The sequence below is a fragment of the Cajanus cajan genome, chromosome 1 (genome assembly GCF_000230855.2).
Source record: "Cajanus cajan strain Asha chromosome 1, NIPB_CcT2T_4, whole genome shotgun sequence".
NCBI classification, from domain to species: domain Eukaryota; kingdom Viridiplantae; phylum Streptophyta; class Magnoliopsida; order Fabales; family Fabaceae; genus Cajanus; species Cajanus cajan.
The window spans coordinates 80,322,995-80,350,420 of record NC_138517.1 but is presented as its reverse complement, the minus strand read 5'-3'; the positions used below and the strand labels follow the sequence as shown (position 1 = coordinate 80,350,420).

Here is a 27,426-nt window from a genome sequence, read left to right as displayed (position 1 = left end):
TAATTTTAATTTATTTCTAATTAAATGATTAAATTCACTTTATGATTTACGAATTTTGAAACATTACGTAAAATATATTCATTGAATCATTGATAAAAGAAACATACTTTTAATAATAAATTATTTATTTTTAAAATAAGTAATTTGACGACGTGAAAAGAAATATAATTAAAAACAATTTATTTTATTAAAAGTATTTAAAAAAAAAATGAAACAAATTAACAATAAATCGTCTGTAATCACTTAAAAAAAGAAAGGCATATCAATAAAAAGGAGAAAAGAAAAATGGGTAACAGAAGGAAAGCAGTGCAGAGGCATAGAGCAGAGAGCATTGACTGTCACTCGTCTCATCTCTTCGCAGTTAGTTTCTATCACTTCATCTCATCGCATCCCCAAATTATACGCTTTTCTTTTCACCTTTTCATCATTCTTTCAATTTTACCCGATTTCACCGCTATTCCTTTTCTCATCACAATTTTCTTCACTCCTGTGCTCAAACCGCTTTAACCCAACCCTAATTGAACTTTTGTCGGTTCAATTACTAGATTATGATTCCACTAGGCATCAATAAACTCTCTATATGTCTGTTCTTAATAATCTTTCTTCTTCCATTGATGGAAAATATAGACATCAATTTGAGTGAGGGGTTCGGTGCGTGATAATGATCCTCGCCATCAACTGTTTTGTGTACTAAATATTTCGTATTGATTGAAGATCATGTGTGAGTTTAACCCGAAACTCGTAATGTTGCATTATGTGGTGAATATGTTTGAATTATAATGTAATAATTAATTGAAATGTGAGTTTATGGACATCGCAAGGCTAACTAACATCTCGTAATTTGACAGAATTCATGTGAACCCTCTGCCCATGACCGACGAAGATACCATGTGTTCGCCAAATGACAAGGACTTGTCGCTGAGTCCTAATCTTGAGATAACGGTAAATGTTCATCTATGCCCTCAGATCATGCCCGTGTCTTGGGTTATGCATTTCTGTGAAATCTAAAGCTTTTTAGACGCTAGTGTGCCATTTAGTTCAGCTAAATTGGTGGCTGTTTTTTTTTTTCTAACTATCATGCTGTGGCAAGACTCGAGTGACCTTAGGCTCTTGACCCTTGTATTTTTGTTATTGTTTGTTAGATGTGTTCAAAGGGGTTCCCTCATTTTTTGAGAAAATAGTGCAATATCATTGGATTGCTGAGTTCTTGGCACTGTTATGAATTTCCCTTGAGCTAAATCAGGGGTATCAATTATCATGTGGTCACCTGTGAAGCTAAAATACTCCTTAATTCATGATTTATTTGTGTTCTATGCATATCTATACCAATGTGTTATATAGGGAATATCATCTGTTTTTCTTTTTAGTTTAATGGATAGTGCCGACACTACTTACCTTTGCTAGTTATGCTTAACGGTATAAAATAGTACAATTCATTGATATTTTTTAAAATTAAAACAACTTTCTTTCAATATAAAATACAATAAATGTCTTATTATAAATATTGTGCATCTGTGTAAATAAGAAACGATCAATATCTTTCTTTTTATTTATAAGAATCGAACTTAGTACCAAAAAGTTAAAGTTTATAATACTCACACCCTACTCAACCAATTGAGCTAAACTACATTGGTAGAAATGATCAATATCTTATTTTAAATATTGTGTATCTATGTAAAATGTACTTTTTCATAAACTCGTATAATGTGTCTAGGCACATCTTCAATTTTTAAGAATACCTTGTATCCCTATGCATGTTTCACATTAAATATGCAAGCTTTATAGGTGATCCTGTTAAATAAAAGAGCATGATGGATGGATTTTGATTTTCATTATCTTGTTAGTTGTTAGTGGATTATAAACCATTAAAGTTAAGACAAACTTTTCATGCATTTCTGAATATTGGTCAAGATCTTGGATATCGACTTTTCTGGAAGAAGTTGCTGAGTTATTTCTTCAATTATGTAATTACATTATATAGTGACTTGGTGTGAGAGAGAGAGGTGGATAAAGGATTATGATTGTGTAAGGAACAAATAAAAGAAACTTCATACCAGCTAGCAATATAAAAAAATTTGGGCAACTAACAAGGTCATTTTCGAGCTTGGTGGTCAAGATATTTTAACTTTGTTATCATTGTCAATTTCAATGCACACTCAAATTTCATAGATTTTGTTTTGAATTTGAATGATTTTCCACCTTTTCCAGATAGATGATGGTTCTCCAAACAGTGAGCAACTACTTGAGGTTGAGGATGAGGGCAATGAGCTTGAGAATGAATGTGGACAATTGTTTGAAGTTGATGGAAGTGAACATGAAAATGGGAGGGATGAAACAACAGTAGTTGATAGTCATAGTGGAGAATCTCAAGGGAAAGACTGCCCCCCACCAATTGTGGGAATGGAGTTTGATACTTATGACGATGCCTACAACTATTACAATACTTATGCCAAGGACATTGGATTTGCCATTCGGGTTAAATCTTCATGGACCAAACGTAATAGCAAAGAGAAGCGTGGCGCTGTTCTGTGCTGCAACTGTGAGGGTTTCAAAACAACCAAAGAAGCAAATAGTCATAGGAAAGAAACTAGAACAGGCTGTCTTGCAATGATTAGATTGAGATTAGTGGAATCTAACAGGTGGAGAGTGGATGAGGTCAAGCTTGAACATAACCATTCATTTGATCCTGAAAGGGCACAAAACTCTAAATCACATAAGAGGATGGACAGTAGGGCCAAAAGAAAAGTTGAGCCAACTCTAGATGTTGAAGTAAGAACAATCAAGTTATATCGAACATCTGTTGTAGATTCATCAGGTTATGGTAGCTCAAATTCAACTGAGGGAGGCACTAGCAACAACATTAATTGTTCCAGACGTTTGAAACTTAAAAAAGGTGACCCAGAACTTATTTCAAATTACTTCTGTCGCATCCAGTCGATGAATCCTAACTTTTTCTATGTGATGGATCTGAATGATGATGGACAACTGAGGAATGTATTTTGGATTGATTCTAGATCTAGAGCTGCTTATAGTTATTTTGGTGATGTGATTGCATTTGACTCCACGTGTTTGTCAAACAATTATGAGATACCACTTGTTGCATTTGTTGGTGTTAATCACCATGGGAAATCTGTTTTACTAGGATGTGGTCTGCTTGCAGATGAAACATTTGAAACATATATTTGGTTATTTAGGGCATGGCTTACATGTATGACTGGTCGCCCTCCACAAACTGTTATCACAAACCAGTGTAAGGCCATGCAATGTGCAATTGCAGAGGTTTTCCCCAGAGCTCACCATAGAATTTGTCTATCCCAAGTCATGCAGAGCATTCTTGGGTGTTTTGTGCAGTTTCAGGAGTACGACACATTTCAGATAGAGCTGACTAAAGTGATATATAACTCTAAAACAGTAGATGAATTTGAGAGGGCTTGGGAAGATCTAACCGAGCATTTTGGAATAAGAAATCACGAAAAGCTCCAAACCTTACATGAGGAACGAGAGCATTGGGCTCCAGTGTACTCCAAGGACACATTTTTTGCTGGAATATCTGATTATGAGAAAGGTGAGTCTGTGGTTCCCTTTTTTAAAGGTCATGTTCATCAACAAACTTCTTTGAAAGAATTTTTTGAGATTTATGAATTAGTTCAGCAAAAAAAGCATAAAACTGAAGTTCTTGATGATTTTGAGTCACGCGATTTGAGCCATTTACTGAAGACAGGATGCTACTATGAGTTGCAGCTGTCTAAATTGTACACAAATGCAGTATTCAGGAAGTTCCAAAACGAGGTGGTGATGATGTCCTCTTGTTTCAGCATCACACAGACTCAAACAAATGGGACTGTAGTAACGTACATGGTAAAAGAACGTGAAGGGGAAGAACCTGCAAGAGATGTTAGGCATTTTGAAGTCATGTATGATAAAGCTGGAGCAGAAGTGCGTTGCATTTGTAGTTGCTTCAACTTCAAAGGGTACCTGTGCAGACATGCCTTGTATATCCTTAATTACAATGGTGTGGAGGAAATTCCATGTCAGTACATTTTGTCAAGATGGAGGAAGGATTTTAAGCGTTTGTATGTACCTCATCTCAGTGCCGATAATGTCGATATTAACAACCCAGTTCAATGTTTTGATCATTTGTACAAACGAGCCATGCAAGTTGTTGAAGAAGGGATGAGATCCCAAGATCATTATATGGTTTCTTGGCAAGTATTTAAAGAGTCTTTGAATAAGATTCGCCTTGTAGCAGACAAGATTGAATAAACAAGCCTATCAAAGAATAATGCTAATAAAATGTTGTGCATAATTTATTATTCATTTCTTCCTTTGCCTGGCAATGACCCACCAACATGGTTCTTCTTCGGTTGCGTTCGTATTAAGTTTGCAAAATTCTTTTAAAGCATGTAGTAAGCATTTTTTTCTGTTTTCTAAGAAGATCGCTTGAAAACCTGTTTGTTTCAGAGGTATTCTTTTTTTCCTTTTCAGATTAACGTTCCCAAGAAAGATAGCAATGAACGTTCATAAAAAGCTAGACAAACAACTAACACAAGAATAAATAGGGATAACTGTAAAGATATATCGTATTTTAAAAAATTATAAATGAATTTCTACACGCACGCACGTGTGTGCATATTTTTGTAAAAGATCTAACTAGGTCACTGATGATGATATTAGAAATTTATAATGGTTCTCTTAAAATAGGTTGAATTTATGTATTAAAAAAAAGGTTGGATTTATAGAAAATTAAAAGATATTAAAAAATATAGAATCATCTTTTTGGTCTTTGTAATTTGAATATTTTTAATTTACTTATTTCAATCTAATTATAAAAAAATTATAATAGATGTCTTAAATTCCAATATCGTTAATAAGATGTTCTTCATTATCTACGTATATGTTATTTCTTCCCTAGTACTTCAGTGACTTAAAATGTATATCATGTACAAAAATTAATCAAAGTTTAAACCTTGCCAAAATTATTAGTGCAATGTAGTATAATAATAAGTAAGGGGTTATTCTAATATTCTTGAAAAAAAAAAATGTCAAACCAAATAAATCAACTATCAATACAAGATTAGAAGGGATTTATCTCAAGAAATTGAAAATAATAATAATTAAAGGAAAATAAAATAGAAAACAATTGAATAATTATTTTTTTAGGGGATTCCAATAATTATTTAGAGAGTGAAAATAATGAATAATATTTGGTTAAAGGATTTTAACCTATACCTCTAAACTTTTATATACAATATGTGAGAAATAAAAAACTTATTTAACTTAGAGTATTGTAAAAATAATAATAACTTAACTTTCTAAAACAGCAAACAGAAGAAAGAAAAAGAACTGAAAAGACAATGGATTCTCAATCGAACTAAATACTCACTTAGCATAAGAAATGAGATTTTGAACTCCTAATACTAAATTGAATGGGTTACACCTATTTTTTCTTATTTAATTATCGATAAAAATTCAAAAAACACTTGTTTAATTAGGCTAGATTTATTTTATGCTTAAATTGAATTGAAACCAAGACAAAACTAACAACAGACACATTTTATATTATTACATTTATTTTCAATTTTTATATTTATATAAATAAATAATTACTGTCATCTTAACGGCTTAACCTTATCTTTCTTGTCACATCATTCATGTGAAATAGTTTACGTATCTTTGTAACATGAAAATATTTTAAATTTATTTAGATAATTTTCTTTGTTACGTGAGTGTTGTAAATTATTTGGTATCCTTGTTTAATTTTCATGAATAAAAAAAAATAGTTAATCATTTATACACTGTCGTGTAAAGTTTTTTTTACACAGACAAATTAATTATATCTTTTAATTGTATCATGTCACTGTTAAAAATAAATGTGTTTATAGTGACATAACACAATTAAAAGATATAATTGGTTATTAATATAAAAAATCTTTATACTACAGTGTATAGGTAATTAACTTAAAAAAATGATACTTTTTTTTTGCTAATAATACAATTTTTATTTGATTATCGTTGTTTAATTATTAATAATTGTTTTATCATTTAATATATACACGAATATAAATTTATAAATATATATATGGCAGAAATTTATAAATATATTTATTATTATGAGTTCAATTACAATTAAATTACGTACACTAATAAATCACAAATCGGTACCTTGATAATTCAACGTCTGGTTCAATATTGAAAACATTACTTAAGATTACCTCTACCATACCTCAAACACATTCTCATGCATTTATGCTTCATAATAAATTAAACAAACTTACTAGTTCTTATGACATGAAACAAACGTACTAGTTGTTACATTCTGAAAAGTAATTGTTTATTATCTAAAGAATATTAATTTCGAGTCATAAAAATAACTCAAAATTTTAATATATTAGTTATTGTAAAACTGACACTTATCTTCTAATTTTCTGAAATAAAAAATATAAATAAGAATAAAATATGCACACTGTCATTCAATCACTGGTTGATAAATTTATTATCTAATAATAATTATTTTAAAAATGATATTAAAAATATATTTAATAATAATATAACAAATATTTAAATATATTTTATTTTTGATAAAATAAACAAATTTTTATTTTAATTTCTGTATTTTTTTATTTTTAAAAATTTGAAAATATTATTTTTAATGTATATGAAATAAACAAATTTTAGTTTTGATTACCATAAAATATCTCTGAAATTTAAAATTATTATTTTAAATTTTTAATGACTGTTTTAATATATATATATATATAATATTTATTTTAAAAAATTATAAAAAATTATAATTATCTATATATCACATATTTACATATAATTATAAGTATTAGGATCATCACACAATTATTTAATGAAATTATAATTAATTTAAAAGGTTCACATAATAGTGATTAAAATAATAATATCAAATTTTAGAAGGATAAAAAATTCTTCAAAGAAAGAAGATCAATTTCCACTATTTTTTAAGGATTAAAAAATATTTAAATCTAAAAATAAATAAATAAACGAAACCAAAATAAAAATAAATAAATAAATAAATAAAGGGAACTCAAGTAGTTTGACAAAGGTTGAAAATTTTGTTTCAGTGAGACGCTTCCTTTGTTCCCCGACCATGTCTACTGTAAGTCTCTCTCTCTCTCTCTCTCTCTTCTCCTGTGGACTTCAATTTCACTCCTTTCTCGTGACCCACTTCTCATCTCTCACACTTCGCACCAACCCAGATCTGCTTTTTCTCTCTGTTATTCGGATCAGATTCATGTATGATACCTAATTTATGATTTCACATGCATGCATGTGTTCTCTTCATTACATTGCACTCATAATTGAATTTTATCATCTAATTCCTATAAATATTTATCTGTATGGACTTTTCGTCATTTGGATTCGGTTACAGAATTGAAGCTGGATATGAAACACAACACTCTGATCTGATCGAACACTAGGTTGCAATCGAATTGTGTTGATTTATTATGTGTTGTTTGACTTGGAGTAATTTGATTTAGGGATTCTGATTTTATAGTAGTTAGTTGAATGAAAATTGGAGTAATTTGAAGCTAGTTGATGATTTTGAAACTTTTGTCATGAGGTACCTTTAAGGAATGATCTGATCATGATGTGCCCTGTGTTTTTCTTAGGAGACATGCCCTTCTGTAAAGAACATCCTTCTTTTGGATTCTGATGGGAAACGTGTGGCGGTCAAATACTTCAACGAAGACTGGCCAACAAATAGTGCCAAGGAAAATTTTGAGAAAGTTGTATTCACCAAGACTCAGAAGACCAATGCCCGCACAGAAGGTGTGTAATTTTCTGTGGTATGGTCAATGACTATGGCATAATTCATGGTGAAGAGTTGTCTGTGTTTGATCAAATTCTGACTGTGATTGAGATCCATTGCTAATCACTGATTTGGATACGGCCTCATTTTGTAAACATGTCAAGTGTTGACTTCATTTTTATTGTCTTCATGGGTTTTTCATTTGACAGCGGAAATAGCAATGTTTGAGAATAACATTGTTGTATACAAGTTTGTCCAAGACCTTCACTTCTTTGTCACTGGTGGTGATAATGAAAATGAGCTTATCTTAGCCACAGTTCTGCAGGCATTTTTTGATTCTGTGGGGCTCTTGCTCAGGTTGTGATCTTATATTAACTAATTATCTGTGTCATATTCAATGGTATTATCAATCTATCACTATTAACATAGTAGTCCTTGATGATTTTGCTGCCTTTTCCCCTCCAGAGGCAATGTGGACAAGAAAGAAGCACTTGAGAACTTGGATCTCATTCTATTGTGCATTGACGAAATTGTTGATGGCGGGTATGCTATTCATATGAAATTTATCTTCTTCAGTTTTTTGTTTGGTAGCTTTTCTAAATCTTCTATTTTTTTCCCCACTTCATGTAAACTACAAATTTTAGGATCTATTTGATATTTCAGAGATCAATACTTTTCTGTAGTTCAATGATTGGAATTGTAATTTTATTGTCATAAAAACAAAAAAACCTTTTTTGCTAGGAAGAAACTAGCATATCACTCTCGAATTCTATAAACATTCAAATGCTCTAAGTTAAAAAGGGGTTTGCATCAGATTTTGACAGCTCTGGAGTAACCCCATTGCCCTTATCTCGTGTGATTGATAGGATGTAACAAATGTCACTTTCACAATTTTTATTCAGTATCTACAGCCAGAATAGAATTTGAATACTAATGATGTTTCTGCTGAGCTTTTTCACTATGACATCTATTCTTTCAGTTCTTTTCACTGTTAATCTAACCACATGCCCCTAATTGGTTTAGATCCATAATCTGGTCATTTGCCCCTGTCAAATGAAAATACGGCGAATTTAAATGAAGCATTAGGTTAAATACAAGTTTCTTTGGCAGTTTGAATAAATGTGCACCTAGCCATGCTTTTCAGAGATCATAGCTTAACTTGACTTAAACCTTGGATACTACAGTTAATTGTGTTTCTACTCCTCAATGTTGTTCCTGAAGGTTTCCTGTGGGATAAAGTGCATAGTACACCCATAGTTATAGTACCTTGCTGCTGCAGCTGCAGCTGCCTTTGTGATTTGAATAGTTATAGGTCCCATAGCACTGGAATTTCGGCAGAACCATACCATAAGGACCTTTTTGGATAAGTTTCTCCAGAAGCACTTACATGAAAGGAAAATGAAAATAAGTTTCTCCATAAGCTAAACTAACTTATACATATGTTAAAAATATGATTTTAGAGAAGTTAATAGGAGATAACTTCTATAAAATAGTTAATGCATAAGCTAATTTTAACTTATGTTGAAACTTATTTGATTTTCCTTCTTATTTTATTCTCTAGAAGTGCTTCTGAAAAAATTTACCCAAATCATGCTTAAATCACATTTGTCTAGAAAAGGCATACCCGCCTGTTTGACCTCCCCCTTTTGTATGCATTCTCCATCATTTTAACCTCATCACTTCTCATTTTTCTCTTGTCTCCTCTATCTTTGTCTTAGCTCTACCCCGGTCTCACTTAAATTTCATTTCTTCATATTTTGTGCAGTATCGTTCTTGAAACTGACCCAAATGTTATAGCTGGGAAAGTTGCAAGCAATAGTATAGATTCTGGAGCTCCTTTATCTGAACAGGTATATACTTCCTTCACTTTAATACCAGAAAAGAAAATTAGTGTTAAATTCACTTATTTGAAGACTAACTGATTTTTATTTCTGTTGCAGACACTAAGTCAAGCATTGGCCACAGCCAGGGAACATCTTGCAAGGTCACTCCTAAAATGATTCATATGGCATTTGTCAATGGAGGAAACATGTCTTTTGGCTTTTCCTATAAACGTTTATAAGAACCTCATTGCATTCTTGTACGGTTGAACCAGGATGATGTTACTTGCGCTGTGAAAGTTAATTTTGACATGCGAATACAGGCTATTTACAATACTTTTCTTGTGATAATTTGTTTATCTAATTAACCATTAAATTTCAGGATAGTGGCATATGTTCTAAAACTTGCATAAGAACAATTTTAGTACTTACTTTTTCCAATTTTTTATATTATCTCCCCCTTTAGTTTCAAAAGCGCAACTCTCCTTCGAATAAAAATTCAAAAGTCGTGAAATTGTTAATATATTTTCATTTGATAGTACAAAGGTCATTTGCCATTTCCGGGAAAAGAAAAATGTCACATCGGCCATTACAGTTCTGACTCCTAATACTATTTGAAAAATGCTGGACCTTCCGAATCAGAGACTCCGAAAGATCTTCTGAACATTAAAAATTTGAAAGGTTAAATATAAATAAATATTTTATTATACTTTTAATCTTTCGGAGAGAGTTTTGGCTATTTCATTCGAATGAAACAGCATTACTCGTACTGTTACTATTTTACGAGAAAGCCACGAAAGGATCATGAGTAACACAAAATGGATTTAAGTATTTAAACATTAAAGACAATTTGTTTTTTGCACCGAGGGTATCTATCAAATGATAGTAAATATCTTTTTTTAAAGCTTAGAGAATAGATATCACTAAAATAATTTTTTTAAGCGTCAAGAATCCAACATCTATCAATATGTTTAAGTTTAAAACAACTCCTGGTGAACAAGTATCTTACAGAATAGTGTTTGTGAGAGTAATTCTTCGACGGGAGTGTTTTAAGATATTATTTTAGTTTTCAATTTAATTTATTTTTTTATTTATCATATTTTTTATAAATTAAATTTTAATATTTTTTAAATAAATTATTAGTGACTAATAAATATATATATATATATTTATTTATTTATTTATCTTAAACCTGAAATACAATTTATATTTAAATACACACACACATATATATATATATATATATTGGTTTTAAATATGTTTTATTATCAATTTTAATTATATATAATAAATATTTAGTTTGTAAAATACACATACTAAAATACTTGTCAATTGTCAATTTATATCACTGAATCTAACTGGGTCATTTCAAAAAATTGCCATTTCGTGTTTTATTACACTTAGAAACATACTAAACGGATTTGAATAGAGCCTAAGCCTGATTGAGTTGAAGAACCCGCAATTGTTATTTTAATATAATTTTATTTTATTAAGGAATAAAGGCGGCAAAATGTTACAATGCTATTTAAGCGTGGTATAACTATAAATAGTATTACATCTTTCACTTTGGTCTTTAAAAGGGACATTCTTCTATATACGCTAAGTTGACATGACGTTTGTAATTCAGCTAAATGAAAAATGACATATGAAGCATACAAATATCCAATTCATATAAAACTTATAATTTATGCAACAAAGAACTCGTATAGAGCAAGCCTAGAAGAATTTCCGCTTTGTTAGAGACTGAGGCCTACGAAAGTCCAGAAGTAGCTATCAGCTTATCATCATGCAAGTCCATCCACCACATTCACCAAAGCTCAGGAATAAGTAGTGTGGAGTAATGCTTCTTCAGTTCATGCTTTCACTCCCAAAAGTAATTAATGTTAAAGCATCCCTGGATAATTATAATATCTCTATTGTATGACAAGATAATTGGCATCACTATGGAAAGCATCACCAGCAGTAGGAGGTAAGTTTTTGGGAGAAATATTTTTCCGGACTTGGGCATGAGTCTCTGCTTCATGCTGAAACATCTTCACTAATTCTTGCAGCTCAAGCTTCCTAACTTCAACCTGTTCCTCAGCAATGGGGTTTTTCAGCCCAAGGTAAATCATGCCAACTACAACCAGCACTACTGCCAAAAAGACTAGGATGGCTGTAAAAACACCAAATGCATATGGTGTATTTTCTCCCCCAGGTATTCCATCAACGTTAATCCCAAATAACCCAGTAATGATGGTGAGAACAACACCAACGCCACCAAACACTGCTAAGTTATGGGTTACCCGAAGGCTTCTATCCTGGATAGAGATTCAGTAGATGCAAGACAATTATCATGTTAATCTAGGGTGAGCAATATAAAGTTGTTCTAGCTACTGTCTGAAAATAAACAAAAGCATCCTAAATGAAAGTTCTGAAACCTGCAACCAAGCTCGAACAGTGCTTTGCATAACATCTTGAATGGTAAACAAGCGACCGCGAACTGCTTCTTGCTCCTCAATCATTTCTCTTGTGCTCTTTTTTATTCCCTCTAACAGGCTTCTTGCTCCATTTCCTTTTAGATGTTGGAGAAGCTCAAAGACAATCTCCTCTCTTGCATGGAGGGACCACTTCACTCTGATAACCTGCAATGAAACACAAAAGTTGTAAGGAGCTTCCGTGAAATGAATTTGGCTGGTTTGAATTGTCATTAAAACAACGAAATCAACATAAGGCAGAAAATTTTGCTCACTTTGGTATTGCTTATGCTTTTCAAAGCTATTTACAAACGTGAAAGATTAAAATTATACAAATAAATAATTTGTGGAATGTTATTATTATTATTAAAATGTATCTTTTCATGATTGAAGGACAAAAAGCACATGCAAAACATTGTTGACAACTAAAAGTCCTAAAAGCTTAAGCTGTTAAGTAGCAGCCCTTAACTCATTAATCCAGCTTCTGGAAAGGATAAGCAATAAAAAGCCTTATCTGGTAAACATCTATAAGGAGGAGGAAGATTGTGATGCAAGAGATATGTAATTATTAGGGAAATGCTATATTGGTATTATGTTAGTTGTTTTACATAAGTACAGAGACCAGCTGACTCTTGGCTTCGAAAGAGTTGTTCAGCTTGACAACATAAGAAATGTTTTCTTTGTTTGAATTCGGCTCAATTTATCAAGGTGAAAGTTACATTTATCAAAAGTTGAATTACACGAATCAAAAGTAAAAATGAGACAATATGAACTAAAGGAAAAAATGCGATAGCTCATAACTCAATTTAACTATCAACTAAACTAATGTGAATATAACATATTACATATATATGAAGTGCGTGTGAGAGAGAGAGAGACAGGGGAGAGGGTGTTTATGCACCAAACAGTCTAGCATTTGGCCTAAGTTCAGCTTAATTGGTTTATGAATGAAGTTCATTTGGCTAATTAACAATAACAACGCACGTCTCAAACTACTTTTAAGCTTGTTTGGTTCACTGAATCACTGCCATCCTTTAGAAGCCTGATAACTTTAGACCAGCTGCAGAAAATCAATTATCATGTGCTTCAGTGGAAATAGTTATATGTAGCTCAATAAGGCTAACGGGCATTTTCTAATCAGTAGAATTTATTTTGACCAACTTGCACGTCTTAGTGAAAATTAAAATTGTTTAGTAACAACTACGTCAAATACATCTGTAACTTTAGTTCAGTTGTATCCTCCCTCTAGTCCTTACTTTATATAAGAGATGTAATGTCAAAACAAAATTCACATGTCTAAAATGATATTTGAATCTCTTCCAAAATAATTGTTAGAAGGGTTCTGACTCTGCTAATGAGTGCCCCTAAGGGCACTGGTCAAGAAATAGAAAGTTTTTACAAGAAATCATGGTGAGATTGCACTGAAATCATTGTTTCTCTTTTGGTGGGGGGTGTTGGTAACATTTTTCCATGAAAGCTTTCCACTTTTACGTTTTTAATTCCTTAACCGAGCAATGCTCTAAGAGCACTTGTTAACATTGTCCTTGTTAAAAAAGTAGAAATACCGAATACCTACTAAGGTATGAGTAAAGTATATCACTTCTCCAATTAAGGGGCAATTTCAGGAGATAATTACTTGTAATTATTGCTGTGATCAATATTCATCAGTATAAAAATCCTCCAGTGTTGTCTATTTTAGGCACAGTTCCAATATACTCTTATATCATGTATAATTTTATAGGTTTAGGTGCACTACCAAATCAGCTAATCTGCAACGGAAAGAATCGAAAGATCAACCTGTGAACTGTTAGCATCCAACCATTTAAAAATCTCAACCCTCATTTTATCCCGTTACTGAGTGAAAATAACCAAATAAAAATGCAATCTATCCGAATCAAAAACCCAGCAAGTTGTCTAAAGACACCTTCTACATAGCAAGAATGAACATACCTGTGTTGATAACTTTCTGATTTCTTGATTTAGGATTAAGATGAAAAGATTCAAATCTTCTTGGTTTCTCCTAGTCAATGGGAAAACTGTCAACTTAGTGCAAGACATTTTATAAAACTGGAATTACTTGAATTCACACACACATTGCACATTTAAGAACCTGTTCATAAACTTCAATTCAATCTCATCTGCTGCCCCAAATATGGATTTACGGAATAACCTGAAAAACTAAATTAAAATGTCAAACCAAAGTAACATGACTTGAAGTTTACATAAAATGCAATAGGAAAAAAGAAAGCACTGGAAGATCAATGTAAGCATGGGGTACATTGTTCATCTTTGCAACCTACTTATCTACAGGACATTCCAAAGGAAACAAAATATATGCACATATAGTCGAAGTCAAGTATGTGGTGGTAAAATTCAGTAAATCTAAAGTATAAAAACTAACAGCAAAACTCAACAAAACCTAACCTGGCAATCCACTTGGTTGAGTTAAAGTACAGGTGGTTTCTCAGCAGATGACCCATATAAAATTCTCCTACTTTTGGATTGAAAGCTTGTCATTAGTGTTTTTGTCCCTCTGCTGAATAATGTATTATTAATTGAAATTCACTACATAAGCAATTAATTTGAGGAATCCATGTCCCAGAATCTCATGGCTTCTAGAAATTCATCTATAATCAACTCTAAGCAGGTGAACACTTTCAATTGTCCTTTTTCCTATTCATTTTGTACCTATTTCTTCATTTCCCATTTTTGTACATTTTTTCCTTTTTATACATGTTCTTTTCCTATTGATGCGTAAAAGATATACTTGTACTGTTGTACACATCAAACAAAATATGGACCATCCAAAATTCAAGCATTGCAGTAAATTAGAAGAAAATCATAAGCATGTGCTACAATTATTTGCATGGGAGAAAAGCAAACATGAATGCATGATATGATTCCAAAACATGGACCACTTTATTTTCTCAAGTGTGGCATGTAGTAAAAAAAAATCCAACTAATAAGAGCAAAGATCAGTTTAATCTCCAGCAAAATAAGAACAGAAAAAAGACTTATTTATCAAAGTTTATACTTGAGAATAGAAAGTAGAAACACATAATGAGACAGGAGACCAACACACATATCATAAGGAATCATGCGTTAGTTGGTCCAGCAGCCCAACTCAGAAATAAGAGCATAGATCTGTGGGTATTGCAGCAGAGACTTCTAATACATTTCTCTTCTTTCTTAATGGTCTCTGACATGTATTGTTTTATATGTGATCAAATTAATTGTCTTCCACATCAAATATGAAGGAAAATCCTGTCATTACCTATCATCCCAACGTGAGAGGCGGCAAGCAAGCATTGCTATAACTTCATGCACCGTTCTTGGCACATTATACCCTCCAGCAGAAAGAAGCTCCTAACCATAGTGGGGCACTGAATGGATTAGAATAGAATTACATCTTTTTAAAAGAATATTAACGTGTGCTAGAAGCTGGAGAACAAGAACAACCTGAACTTCTGTTATACCCAGAACATTTATCGATGACACTTTTCCCTTTATATGCATTACAGTTACAAGGAAGTTTTGTGCTTGCCAAGACCTAAGAACAATTGGAATGTCATCTTCTTCAACAAGAGGATCACCTGCTGATTGTCCCAAGAGCTCAAATAAGAGGCCTCCCGCAACTCTGACAGGGACCTACAAATAAGAGTAAATTCTAATCAATATTGAGATGAAGAGTGCTAGCAACACACTCTTCTAAGTACACTATTTTATTAGTTAAAATTATTGAAGACTACAAAAGCAGGAGAGAGGGTCATTCAATAGGAGTAAGACTCACCAATTTTTGTGATATTCAATAAATTTCAACTAATGAAAATCAGTGTGTTCACAAGAGTGTGTCAAAAAATGTATTGCTAGCATTTCTCATATTGAGATAGAATGGTTTCTGAGGAAAAGCCACTGTGAGGTAAGTCATTGCAGGTTTTCTTTGGGGTGCAGTACAAGTAATTGGATGTCTACTTAAATAGCGAGATTACTTTCTTCTATCTACTGGCTGTGTGCCACTAACACAATCAAGCCCAAGGTATAATGCCTAAGGCACCCTAGGTTTATTTTGTTATTCTTCTCATTTACTTTTTTGTTTCCTTGATATACAAAGCCTTACCAGATCTTATTTTCTTGGCAAATTCCTCAAAAATTCACCACATGACATCCCTAAAAGTTTCTTGCTATAATCTTTACTTGTTTTAAAACTATCCAAGTTACTGCTAGGTCTCAAGCTCTTCATGCTGTTTTTTCCCACTTAATAACTTCTTTATAATTTTCTTGAAAATAACTTGGGGACAGTTGGTCTCTATTGTGCTGCCACACGGGCTTTATTCTAGTTTGTACCCATCAACTAGAAATCCAAATTTCCACCTGTTTTATTTCCACACTTATTTTATCCTTAAAACCCTAATCCAAATCTGATGAATTCCATATCTATAGCTGTTTTTCTATCAAGACCAACAAACTAAGGAAGAAAAGACAAAATCCAATATGTCACTTGCTTATCTTAGTGAATACATGACAAAGAAACCACAATCAAACATAAATTTTAATTAAAATCTCATCATACATACAAAGCCTCATGTATGCTTGATGGGGGCATGTCAATGCGTTTTAGCAAACATAGATGATAGATCCAAATGTAGATTTCCAAATGATTATAATTGTTAAGACTATCAACTACCAATGTTGAACATGCATAGTACCTCATAGAGAAGGTGTTTCATCCGCTCACTTATTAGTCTACTTTCATCCCTCAAGGCTAAACTAACAGCAGGATGTAGCCATCGAGCATTGCTGAGCCAAGCCTCAACAGTGGGGTGACCTGCAGAGACATGGCACCACCATATAGGCCCAGCTGGACGCTCCCAATAGGGAGCTGCCAAATCTGCTACAGTAAAATCATCTTCAGAATCCTCAAATTCAAATTGATGAGAAGACCAGACAGCATCAACCTGAACTGCTTGGACAAGTTCTGAAATTCTTGCCCATCCAATTGGTACCCAATTACCACCCTCATACTTTTTAGATTGGTTAGCCTTACGGTCCTTATCATCATCAGAGCCACCAAACAAACTGTCCCTTGAGACATTTACAGATGAAGTATCTGAGAGCTTGTTTTTGTCTAGTCTCGCAGAAGAAGCCTCCCTTAAACCATCTGAAGGGGCATGCAAATTTGAATGTTGGTCATTAACATTTAGTCTATCTGTGGTCTTTGATGAGGACCACGATTTAACTGATCTGTTTTGTCCTCGAACATATTCAAAAGCACAAATAAGTCCATCTGTCCATAGGTCATTTCCGTGATTGGAATCTCTACCATGATAAGGTTTATGGCTATCTGGTTTCTTCATTTTTCCCAAGGAATGTGATTGATCTTCTGTATCACTCATTTTCTGCTCTTCACGAAGCCAACGAGAGCTTTTAAGTTAGCTCTTCACGGGAAAAGCCACTCTTATATATGAGAGGAAAGTTACACCGGCATGATGTTCGAAAAACTTCTTCTGATTACAAGACAGGATTTGACAATCAACATCAAGCTTCCCTGACTTACCACAAACCAATGCTACAATTTGAATGGAAAAGGTACTAATTTTAGAATAGGATAGTACAATACAGATATTCTTACTGAAACAAGAAGATGAAAAGGCAGAAAAGATACAGAAAATAATTTAAACAGAACTCATCATCTATTTTGCCATGGTAGTTAACTAAAGTAGGAGATCATGAAAGAAACTCTTTCAGCGATGGCCTAAATCTGACCCATCAATCACCAACACCCATCAAAAGCAATCAGTCATGTAATCTATTTTCATGTTTAAGAGAGGAAACAAGTTTGGGTGATTAATAACTTTAACGAACCTTCAATTTAGGTCTACTGTTGTTTATTACCCTTGTTCCTAATGACTAAGACTACAACAAGAAGCATAACAGTAAAGATGCATATGAGGAATCACTTTTTTATATTTCAGCAGCATATGAAGATGCATAACAATCCGTGTAAAAGCAGCGCGTAGCATATTATGAAATCCTATGCATTGTGAAAGCATGATTAACACGGCATTACAGAAAAATATATTTCAAATCGATGCTTTTGAACAACAAATAAATCGTATCTACCAACCAAAGAAGCTAAAGAAAGGAAACTGTAAACAATTGGGAAATTCGATTTGAGAATTGAAAAATACCAGAGGCAGAGGAGAGTGGATCCTTTGAATCCTCAAACGAATATTATTACAAATTAATAAAAGAGAAAGCACGCAGAACCCGAGCGATGCCCCTGACAGAGTGACACTGACACACTACACTATACTACTCGTACGTAACTTGTTGCAACTTCAGATATTTGAATCACATTGTTACTTTATTTTACTGTAATTTAACCTGTTACGCACTCAAGCATCTCTTCTTCTTCTTTTGTTTTTTCTCTTTTTCAACTTCCGTATCTAAAGTCACTTTCAACTTTTTCGTTACAGCGGATGCAAAGATGCATTTATTCGGACTTCATTTTTCTGTGACTCTATGCTCAAGTGAACCGAGGAAACTCAGACTATATGTATTCTTATTTCTTAATTTACACTATTGTCCGATACTTTGTAATTAATATTTTTAAACATTAAATTTATTAAATTCTTTTAAGAGAAAATATACATTTTTTTTATATTCTCGTTCAATAACAAACTATTATATATAATTTGTTGATTTTGATTAAAATCACTCAATAATCACATCAAAGTTAATTTTTTGTGAGTTAATGAAGTAAAAAAAAATTAATAAAAACCGCGTATGGTATTAAACTCTAATTTAAAATAAGTCATGTTTATAAAATATTTTAATTTAATTTAAATTGATGTAATAAGATTTATTTTTTCATGTTGGACATTTCTTAATTTTAAAAGAGTTCATGGAAATCAACATAATATATTTGTACGGATGCAGACGAACATTTCTTCTTTCCAAAACACAAACAAAAACTAATAATTTGTTATTTTTTCATTCAACAACCGTTTGAAAACTTTTTTACAATAAACCAAACATACCATAATTCTATTATGCATGTATCTTAGTTGAGCTTTAAGTATGGAACGTATCACCCCTATATATAGTTCAATCACTGTTTTTTTATATTCAAATAGACTCGCTAAAACAAATGATAATAGTATCTCACACTAACTCATGAGCATACTCATGTTTTTCGTAGTTTCACTCAATCAAAAGACTCAAAGATATCACTTTTATCATATAGAAACATGCAAATCATTTAGGTTACTCACCCATGCATAATTTGTAGTATATTAAATAAAGTTTATAATCCTTTATTACAAATCATGATTTTGATAAAACTAAAGTATTAACAATCTTCATGTCAATAACTGACTTAAGGCAAAATGAATAGATTGTTAAGACAGAACAATTTATAACTCATTAGTTTTCATTTAGCAAACAAATAAAACGTTTTAAAATTAAGACAAAGTTACAAACACATGTTTGTTTTGCTGTTTGCAGTAAGCAAACATCTATTTATTTAAATACACCGAGATACATGTTTCATTGTTTAAAAACATTGGAACCTGTGAATAATAATACAAACACACCCAAGACGATAAGAGAAAATGTAGCGTTTCATTAAAACGTAGTCTTAGGATTATTTGCTGGCATGGTCTTAGGCCCAAAATCGAATAGAGTCTCACAAGTACTTTTAGAAATATTACAGAAAAGTTAATTTTTCTTATGATTATTTGATAGTATTTTTCTATTCTACCAATTATTTTACCCAAACAGAACCAATACCTCAATTGTACGATATCAGTGTAAACTAGTACATTGGTTTATTTTCAGTTATGAATTTCTTCTATGTCAAATCTGATCGTAACCAAACCAGTGGAGCCTTACATTTGGGTAGAGCGCAAACATGTTAACTTGTCAACGAAACCCTTCGAATGTGTTTATATATCACAGCACAAGTGAGCGGAACCAGTTAACTGGTGAGAATACTCTCCGAAAGAGATTTTCCACTATAATCAGGTGACATTAAAAAAAAAAAAAAAAACGTACTGGGTAAACCAAATTAGCACACTTAGTACCTACGTTAAACATGACGAACATAATTATGTAGAATACAACCTCGTGGCAATGGGCTCATGGTCTTCTGTAGAGACCAAACAATGATACATTAAGTTACTAGACCGAAAATGCCTCAGATTAGCCACTTTCAAACTCACACTAATACCCTGAAAAACCGGGACGTGACTAGGATTAGTAGCTATTTTGCCATATTTGTTGGGACTGCTTAGGTTGTTGGCTTTGCGGACCACCCAGGTTGGCTTCCCGAGGATTTTGTGGCTGATGTTCCAATGACATGCCAGTCTGAGATTGGTAGAAATTAGGATAGCCAAGGGGTCCAAAATGCTGAGAAGGCTGTTGTTGTTGCTGCGGCTGCCTTTGCCGAAATCCACCTGGTTGCTGTTGATTCTGTCCCTGCAAGCTATAATAGGTGCTTGGAGGAACTGCAGACATTGTTCGAGAGCCAGGCCCCTGAACCCACATGGGAGAATTCTCGTTCTAGCAGAAAACACCAAATAAACCAATTCAGCTTTACATATAAATAGCATTGTCAAGAAGTAAACCAGGTTCGATGTTATATTCTTTCCTTACCCCCACCTCCCAAAAACCAACAATTCATAGTTACATAATCGTGCAACAATATTTACCTAGCCTTTAAAAGGACCATAGTTTTTACAATCATAAATAGAAAGATTAGCAGGCCATTTCTGCTTGAATCATCAAGATGGCTGCAAATTGACAACTTTAAGATAATTGTTACAGGAAAAGTAGTAGCTACATGTATATGATTTTAAGATCCAGATATTTGTACCTGCTGAAGTGAAATCATATGATTGTTGTCCTTAAACTGGGAGTTTAAAACGTCCTCATATCCAATGGATGTCCCAGTAGGAGCAGCAGGCGGATTCAAAGAAAAATTTCCTCCAGGAATGCTTGTTGAACTGCCAAAGCCATATCCAGGTGGAATAGCAGCAGACTGAGGCAAGCTGCTGACAGAAACATTGTTTTTATACTGTGGAAGCATTGCTGCCAGAGATTGGTGATATGTGCTATTCCCAGCAAAAGTCTGCTGAAAAGCTGATGGCATATACGTATAGCTCTGGGGCAAGAATGGGTAGCTAATCATATTAGCAAAATGTCCCAAAGGAAGAGTAGGTTGGGAGTACGGATGCACAGCAAGGTGTTGAGGAAGTGTAGGACCAGTAGCAACACTTCCACCAGACAGGGTTTGTGCGTTAGGTTGAGGAGTAGAAATGCCGCTAGCTCTAAGAGCCTGCACATTGACGAGAAATTATCAAATGTATTTCAATTTTTTATCTTATCCTATAACAATTTCAAAATAGAGATGCAACAATTAAACCTGCAAATGTAATCATTAACAAATAATTTAAATTCAGAACAGGATTATTAAATTGAGATTCAAATCAAAAATCGGCAAGCTAATTTCAGAATCATGAATCATAATTTGTATTGAATCGTAAGATTCAAATACAATGAAAAATAACTTCATATGATAAATGTAATGATTTTTTGGTATTAACTTCAATGTAATATTTTTTTGTCATTGAATTCAACGTAATACTTCTAATAAAAATAATAAAACTTAATCATAAGCCTCAAAAATAAAATTATTAGTTATATTTGAGTTTGTGAAGCCCCTCTCCTCTGGAAGAATGTAAACGAAGCAATGAAATAACCAAATAGAATGGATAAGTGACAAATAAAGTAGTGGAATAATCAAATAGGATAAATTTAGAAGAGTTCCTTCAATTTCTTTTCATTTAACAATTTAGCTTCTATGACTTTCTAATTTCTTTCACGAGAATTGGTGAAAAAAAGTAAATAAATAAATAACAAATAGTTTAATCATGCGCTTTGTTTCAATAATACAAAATTGCACTGATTCATTGATGTAAAATTCATCTTATGATATGATGAATCGATAGAGAGCCAAATCGAATTGAATCATAGGATTTGAATCATGATTCATGAATAGTAAGATTCTAATAAGTAATAACTATGATCCAGAATACACGCCTGACCAGCTCTGCAAGCATTTCCTCCATATGAAATCCATCAATTTGACCAACGGTAAAGGAATACTAACATAACAATCTCATTTGAGTTGACTACTGGATGTCAGTCGGTATTAACTAATGGACAAAGTACTCAAGTTTATATTTGGTATGTAATACATACTCTACACCAATATTTAACAATTAACATGATAGCCAGGGTGAAATTTGTGACACAGCTTAATGAATAATGCATTAAAAGAGTTTAATGGAATACCACCACACACTTCAACATTATATAAACCAGAATTTTTAATTCTACTATGTACTCTTTAGGCTAAGAATGATCTATAATTCAAACTTAACAGCTCTCAAAAGCCAATATATAGAGAAACTTAAATAAGCTTTAGAGCAGAAGTGCACCTCTGACATGGTTATTGTGGAACCACCGATAGAAGAAGCAATGTTACTATATTTTGTAGGCATTGACTGTGTTGCAGGGAAAGGTAAGTACGGGATATCTTCCCTTGCTGTTTGAACGGTTGAAGCCAACAGAGCACTGGGCAAAGAATTTGTATGTGCCTGCTAAAATATTGACAGTAAAATTTAGATGTAGATAGCAGAATTGCCAGATAGAATTGCAAATACACAAGACAGAAACCAAAGCAATATCAGATGTTATCATATTAAAACGAGAAAATGGTATGCATAATAATATAATTTTAGGTGGGAGAAAGCAATGTATCTATATTAAGCTTATGTATGGCAAAGTAGAAGTTGTTTGACAATTTAGTTTAAAAGCTCCATTTCATAGTCTTTCGTTCAGGATGTAAGGGAGAGAGAAGCTAAGGTATGCAACTTATTTTCAAAAACTACTCATTTAGCTTCTTTGGAACTCTGTCACCCTGCTCTCTGGTCTCTAATCTGTTCACATAAAGAGGAGTATATGTTCTGTTTTGTAGTTTTTTCAAATATGTCTATGCTTGGTTTTTTCTTTCTGTAACTGATGTGTGCTGATAGGAGTGGCCTTATGTTTGCCCTTTCTTGCTGTACTTTATTTTTTTTCTTTTATATTACTTGACTTTTATTGTTATTAATTTCCTTATTATTTGGCTTAAAATTATGAATGTCTTAAATTATAGATAATTTTTTTAATTTTGAGCATTAATAGATTTGTAATATAATTATTTAATTTATACCAATAAATCTCATAATAGTGGTCATCCTGGTACCCTACCATAGAGGTTTTGGGTGGGCCACTCCACACCACTATAAGGGATTGATTACTGTGGGTTTAACAACAAAAAAATTATAGAAAACCCACTATTATTTTCACAACCAAAGGTTTGAGAGAATACAAGGTTGATTTACTCTGTAAGATAAGGATCAATGCACAGCACTGGAAATCCCAAAGTTTTATACTACGAGGTATCTAATTAGGCTTTGTTTTAGTGGGGCAAAGCCTTACAATCAGCTGTTTTCGTGAAGGATCAAATTTATCCTTCAAAAAAATTGCTTCAGAACACATGGCTTTCACATTTCAAGCCATGAAAAATCTAATAAAATCAGGTCAATAATCGTTCTAAACTAATTCGCAGAAGATCCAAAATATGACAAAGCCATAAAACATGCAATACCATTACACCAGAGAAGGGAGCAAGATTCTGTATCTGTGAGCTGGTCTGCGAAAGAGGAAATGTGACTTCTGGTGGTTGGCCATTTTCATAAGTAAACCCATGAGATGATGAAGGAAATGAATACTGATTTTCCTGAGCAATTTCAGGGGATTCAGATTTTAAAGCCTCTTGTTGTGAAATGGAAGTGTGTTCATAGGTCCCAGCAGCACTCACGCCAGTTCCTTGAACTAAATTTTCATCTGAGGTAGTAGTAGCAAGATGCTCATCTCCGTAATAGTCAGGATTTCTGCAAGAAAGATGTCTTTAAGGAAACTAGAAAAATTATAATATTGCAAGTTTGGAGAAAGTATACTATTATATTAGCAACATACCTGGCATCTGAGTTTTCAATTGTTGAAACATCTGTCGCACCAGATGTATCCTCCAAGTTACTTTTCAAGGGCCTAGATGTTAATGGCTCAGATCCAGAAAGGGGTTTTCCAGATCCAAAACTTCCAAAGCTCAGATTCATGCATTCTGGAGTATGGAGTTGTAGGTGATTTGGAATTACAACAGAAGGATTGTCATCCCCATGTTCTGTCCCCTGATCATCTCTCTGTATATTTAACTGCTCTATGTTTGCAGCCACTGATGAAACATCATCTTCAGCTGAAAGGAAGAAATTAAGAATTAAGACTATACACAGGCACATATCTAAAAGATAAAATTATGAACCGTAAGTGTAAAGCATCCTATAGTTTCCATTGCAATTGTCAGAAAAAAAAATAAATGAAAAAAATATGTCTGAGATTGGCAGGAACTTATGTCCATATACACCATAAAAAAAATGGATGTACCTTCTGTGTTATCCTCTGACGTACTTTTAGCAGACATAGAAGCTGAGTCAACATTGTCTGATTTCTCAATGGAACCATCTTCAGCTCCATGTTCATCCAAGGGAGTTTTCTGCTGCCATTCAGCTTCAGCAAAGCTTGATGAGTTCCCATAGTACTCGGAATTTGCATGGGCATCAACGTCCGCATATACTCTAACATCATGTTGGTTCTCAATACAAGGCCATTCATCATTCCGTGGAACATTGTCACCAATGGAATAGTCTTGATTAGTATTTGTTTCCGAAACCTTGGAAGCATGACCTTGCAATGAATGCAAATGGTTATCTGAAGCAGCTGGAGGCATCCAGACATTCTGATGATTACCACTCTGGATGCAAGAGTTGTGCATGGATGATCTGGCCTGTGGCCTACCCATCTTGACAATGTCAGCCATTGATACTTGACCTGCATTCCCCGTCCATGCAGATTGCAGTCCAGCACGTTGTGATGATGAAGATGGTCCATCACCAATGCCTAATGCATATGTTTTTTCGGTGACTGCAAAATCACTGCAACAATTTTGAACATAAATGAGACATGGGAAGTAGGAACTGCACCCTGGCCACACAATAATAGCAGTTTTGTAACCAAGTGCATATAGGAACAACCAACACAGACAATTTAATGCTACAAATGATAAGATAACAGAGGAAAACCCACAGAACAAGTCAAATACTTTAGGACTACATTTATTTTCTATACAGTTAAACATTACACATAAAAGTTGCAAAAACCACATCATATAAAAAATTAACAGTCCATTTTCAACCAATTACATTCCAGAGCCAAAATTTTCATTATTAATAATACTCAGTACAGAAAGATCAATGTAGGACCTTAAAGTAATCCAGAGAAGAATTGGCACATGATCATCCACTGTTTGAGAAAATATAAAATCGACACAGAAAATAGATTGTAAGAGTTGGGTGCCTAGACAGCTTACTTTTCAATATAAATTGAAAGATTGTTTCATTTTGTATTAACCTTAGTAGGTAGTCAGGCTTGGTTTTCAATTTCATCTTAGAAGTTGGCCAATTTTACAAATGTTTCATAACCATGAGAATCCTTTTAACCATTGTGATACATCTTTCCCATTCCATCAATGTAAAACTTTATTGTGTGTATATATATACACGCATATTTATATATATGAAGGGCAATAGACCTGTGGGATGACAGTCTCCTGTTTGCATTATTTCCCAGCACACTAGATGCAGAAGATGTAGACCCTCCATAAGAAGGTACTCCATTTTCCTTCTTGTATACAGGCTTCCCCTGCAGACCATAATCTGGCCACCCAAAACAGGGCAGAAATTTAAATATCAACAACAACAATAGTAGCAGATAATATCAGTTTTATAAGCCCCGGAGCAATATTAGACTAAAAGTGTATCAGTTCAAACACCAATCATCTGCATACCACTGCTGCCAAATTGGTTGGCACCGCCACGTCCACCATGACGATCTGTGCCAGCCCTAGCGCCACCACGACTAGATGTATTGTTTGTCCCACTCCCACGAGACCTGGAATCTGCTGGGTCCTTAATCTGAACCAACAAGGCCAACAACAGGTAAAAAACAGAGACAGACAAACTCAAACAACATAAGCTGGGGACAAAATACTCAAGTTAAACCCACTCTTCATATCCACGTACAAACTTAACACGTAGATTCACCAATTTTCAACTTATAAACCAAGGCACGTGAACACGCCACATAACACCACAACACACTCGGGAAATTAGAAACATAACTGATCATCAAACACAACATCAACTCTGAATAAAAAATCGCGAACCTCCTTTTTCTTCTCTCGCTTGCTCTTCACCTCATGAAAAGGATCTACACAATCAACAAACCTAGGATTAGAATCAAACAGCTTCAGAAATCCACGTGCAAACTAACGCACGCGTATCTGATAACATCTCTAACAGCATCCTGCGCCACGAAAAATCAAACTCCACAGCCAACAAACAGAACACGCGTATTACGCTCGCTTATTAGTTATTTCTCGCTTTCGCGTAATGCGCAACGTTTCGTCGAAAGTGAAAGAAACATACACAACCGCGAAACAGAAAACGCAGAGAGATTGAGAGAGAGAGAGAGAGAGAGAGAGAGAGGAACCTTGTGAGAGGAGGCGACTAACAGCTTCGTTAGGGTCCATGTTACAGTCTTTGAGCGTGGCGTAGATCTCGTGGTCGGGGAAATTGGAGACAATCTCCTTCAAGCTCTGAACCATCTTCCGCGACGACGCCGGAATCGTCGCGGACAGCGCCTTGCCGGTGCCATTGTTGTGGCCGCCACCGCCCTTCCCACTCATCCTATCTCTGTCTCTTTGGTGCACCACCGTACTAGCTAGGGTTCCGCCGCGTCAACAACGGGAATGAAGAAACCTCTCGCTCGCTCGCTTTCTTTGCAAACCAAAAAGCGAAAACCCCTTCTCGCTCTCCCCTCACTCCTTTTCTCTCTGCGTCTACAATATTTTTTTATTATTTTATATTTGCAAACCATTTTCTTCTTTTTAAAATAAATCATATTTGAAATTCGATCCCAACTAATTATATGCTTTGAGTTTATCTTATGTCAACCAAATTTTCATATGACACGTTGTTAGTGATTTTTTTCATAAATTAAAAAGTATAGTCACATGTCACATGTCACATAAAAATTAATGAAGAACATTTATTCTTAAAAAATTATTTGTCATAAGACCGCAAGAAATTATTAGATGATTTAAAATTATGTTATTGATCAAATTCTATACAATACACTATATATTAAG

General features: G+C 33.5%; 4 protein-coding genes and 1 long non-coding RNA gene across 11 annotated transcripts; 3 read left to right on the top strand and 2 right to left on the bottom strand.

Annotated features, from left to right (window-relative positions):
• The first annotated feature begins 246 nt into the window (after positions 1 to 246).
• LOC109803812 (protein FAR1-RELATED SEQUENCE 8) lies at positions 247 to 4,317 on the top strand. 4 transcript variants are annotated; one of them, XM_083064034.1, is made up of 4 exons: positions 257 to 360; positions 628 to 721; positions 849 to 942; positions 2,209 to 4,317. In XM_083064034.1, exons 3-4 carry the CDS (start codon positions 871 to 873, stop codon positions 4,261 to 4,263), a joined length of 2,127 nt encoding a protein of 708 aa, XP_082920160.1. In that variant the 5' UTR covers positions 257 to 360; positions 628 to 721; positions 849 to 870; the 3' UTR covers positions 4,264 to 4,317. The 4 variants fall into 4 exon arrangements, with proteins under 4 accessions (XP_020221076.2, XP_082920160.1, XP_082920176.1 ...); XM_083064050.1 differs by having other exon boundaries at positions 276 to 721; positions 2,209 to 3,565; positions 3,742 to 3,885; XM_020365487.3 differs by lacking the exon at positions 628 to 721 and having other exon boundaries at positions 247 to 360.
• Positions 4,318 to 7,050: 2,733 nt separating this feature from the next.
• On the top strand, positions 7,051 to 9,948 carry LOC109803961 (coatomer subunit zeta-2). The gene is made up of 6 exons (XM_020365676.3): positions 7,051 to 7,123; positions 7,638 to 7,797; positions 7,987 to 8,134; positions 8,243 to 8,320; positions 9,543 to 9,627; positions 9,718 to 9,948. The coding sequence occupies exons 1-6, from the start codon at positions 7,115 to 7,117 to the stop codon at positions 9,775 to 9,777; spliced, it is 540 nt and encodes a 179-aa protein (XP_020221265.1). The 5' UTR covers positions 7,051 to 7,114; the 3' UTR covers positions 9,778 to 9,948.
• Positions 9,949 to 11,108: 1,160 nt separating this feature from the next.
• LOC109803574 (uncharacterized) lies at positions 11,109 to 18,441 on the bottom strand. 3 transcript variants are annotated; one of them, XM_020365205.3, is made up of 8 exons: positions 18,242 to 18,441; positions 16,760 to 17,619; positions 15,513 to 15,701; positions 15,328 to 15,419; positions 14,164 to 14,223; positions 14,004 to 14,073; positions 12,018 to 12,221; positions 11,109 to 11,897 (listed from the first exon to the last, which is right to left on the bottom strand). In XM_020365205.3, exons 2-8 carry the CDS (start codon positions 17,444 to 17,446, stop codon positions 11,511 to 11,513), a joined length of 1,689 nt encoding a protein of 562 aa, XP_020220794.1. In that variant the 5' UTR covers positions 17,447 to 17,619; positions 18,242 to 18,441; the 3' UTR covers positions 11,109 to 11,510. The 3 variants fall into 3 exon arrangements, with proteins under 3 accessions (XP_020220794.1, XP_020220796.1, XP_020220795.1); XM_020365207.3 differs by having other exon boundaries at positions 14,004 to 14,070; XM_020365206.3 differs by having other exon boundaries at positions 16,760 to 17,557.
• LOC114916195 (uncharacterized) lies at positions 11,920 to 12,327 on the top strand. Its single transcript, XR_014429814.1, has 2 exons — positions 11,920 to 12,060; positions 12,159 to 12,327. It is a non-coding gene; the product is annotated as an uncharacterized LOC114916195 (long non-coding RNA).
• Positions 18,442 to 20,036: 1,595 nt separating the features above from the next.
• On the bottom strand, positions 20,037 to 27,128 carry LOC109803447 (uncharacterized). Of its 2 annotated transcripts, none has more exons than XM_020365024.3 (10): positions 26,769 to 27,128; positions 26,443 to 26,486; positions 26,065 to 26,191; positions 25,810 to 25,933; positions 24,606 to 25,153; positions 24,141 to 24,417; positions 23,770 to 24,055; positions 22,556 to 22,717; positions 20,929 to 21,390; positions 20,037 to 20,615 (listed from the first exon to the last, which is right to left on the bottom strand). In XM_020365024.3, the coding sequence occupies exons 1-10, from the start codon at positions 26,962 to 26,964 to the stop codon at positions 20,310 to 20,312; spliced, it is 2,532 nt and encodes an 843-aa protein (XP_020220613.1). In that variant the 5' UTR covers positions 26,965 to 27,128; the 3' UTR covers positions 20,037 to 20,309. The 2 variants fall into 2 exon arrangements, with proteins under 2 accessions (XP_020220613.1, XP_020220614.1); XM_020365025.3 differs by having other exon boundaries at positions 22,556 to 22,714.
• Positions 27,129 to 27,426: the final 298 nt, after the last annotated feature.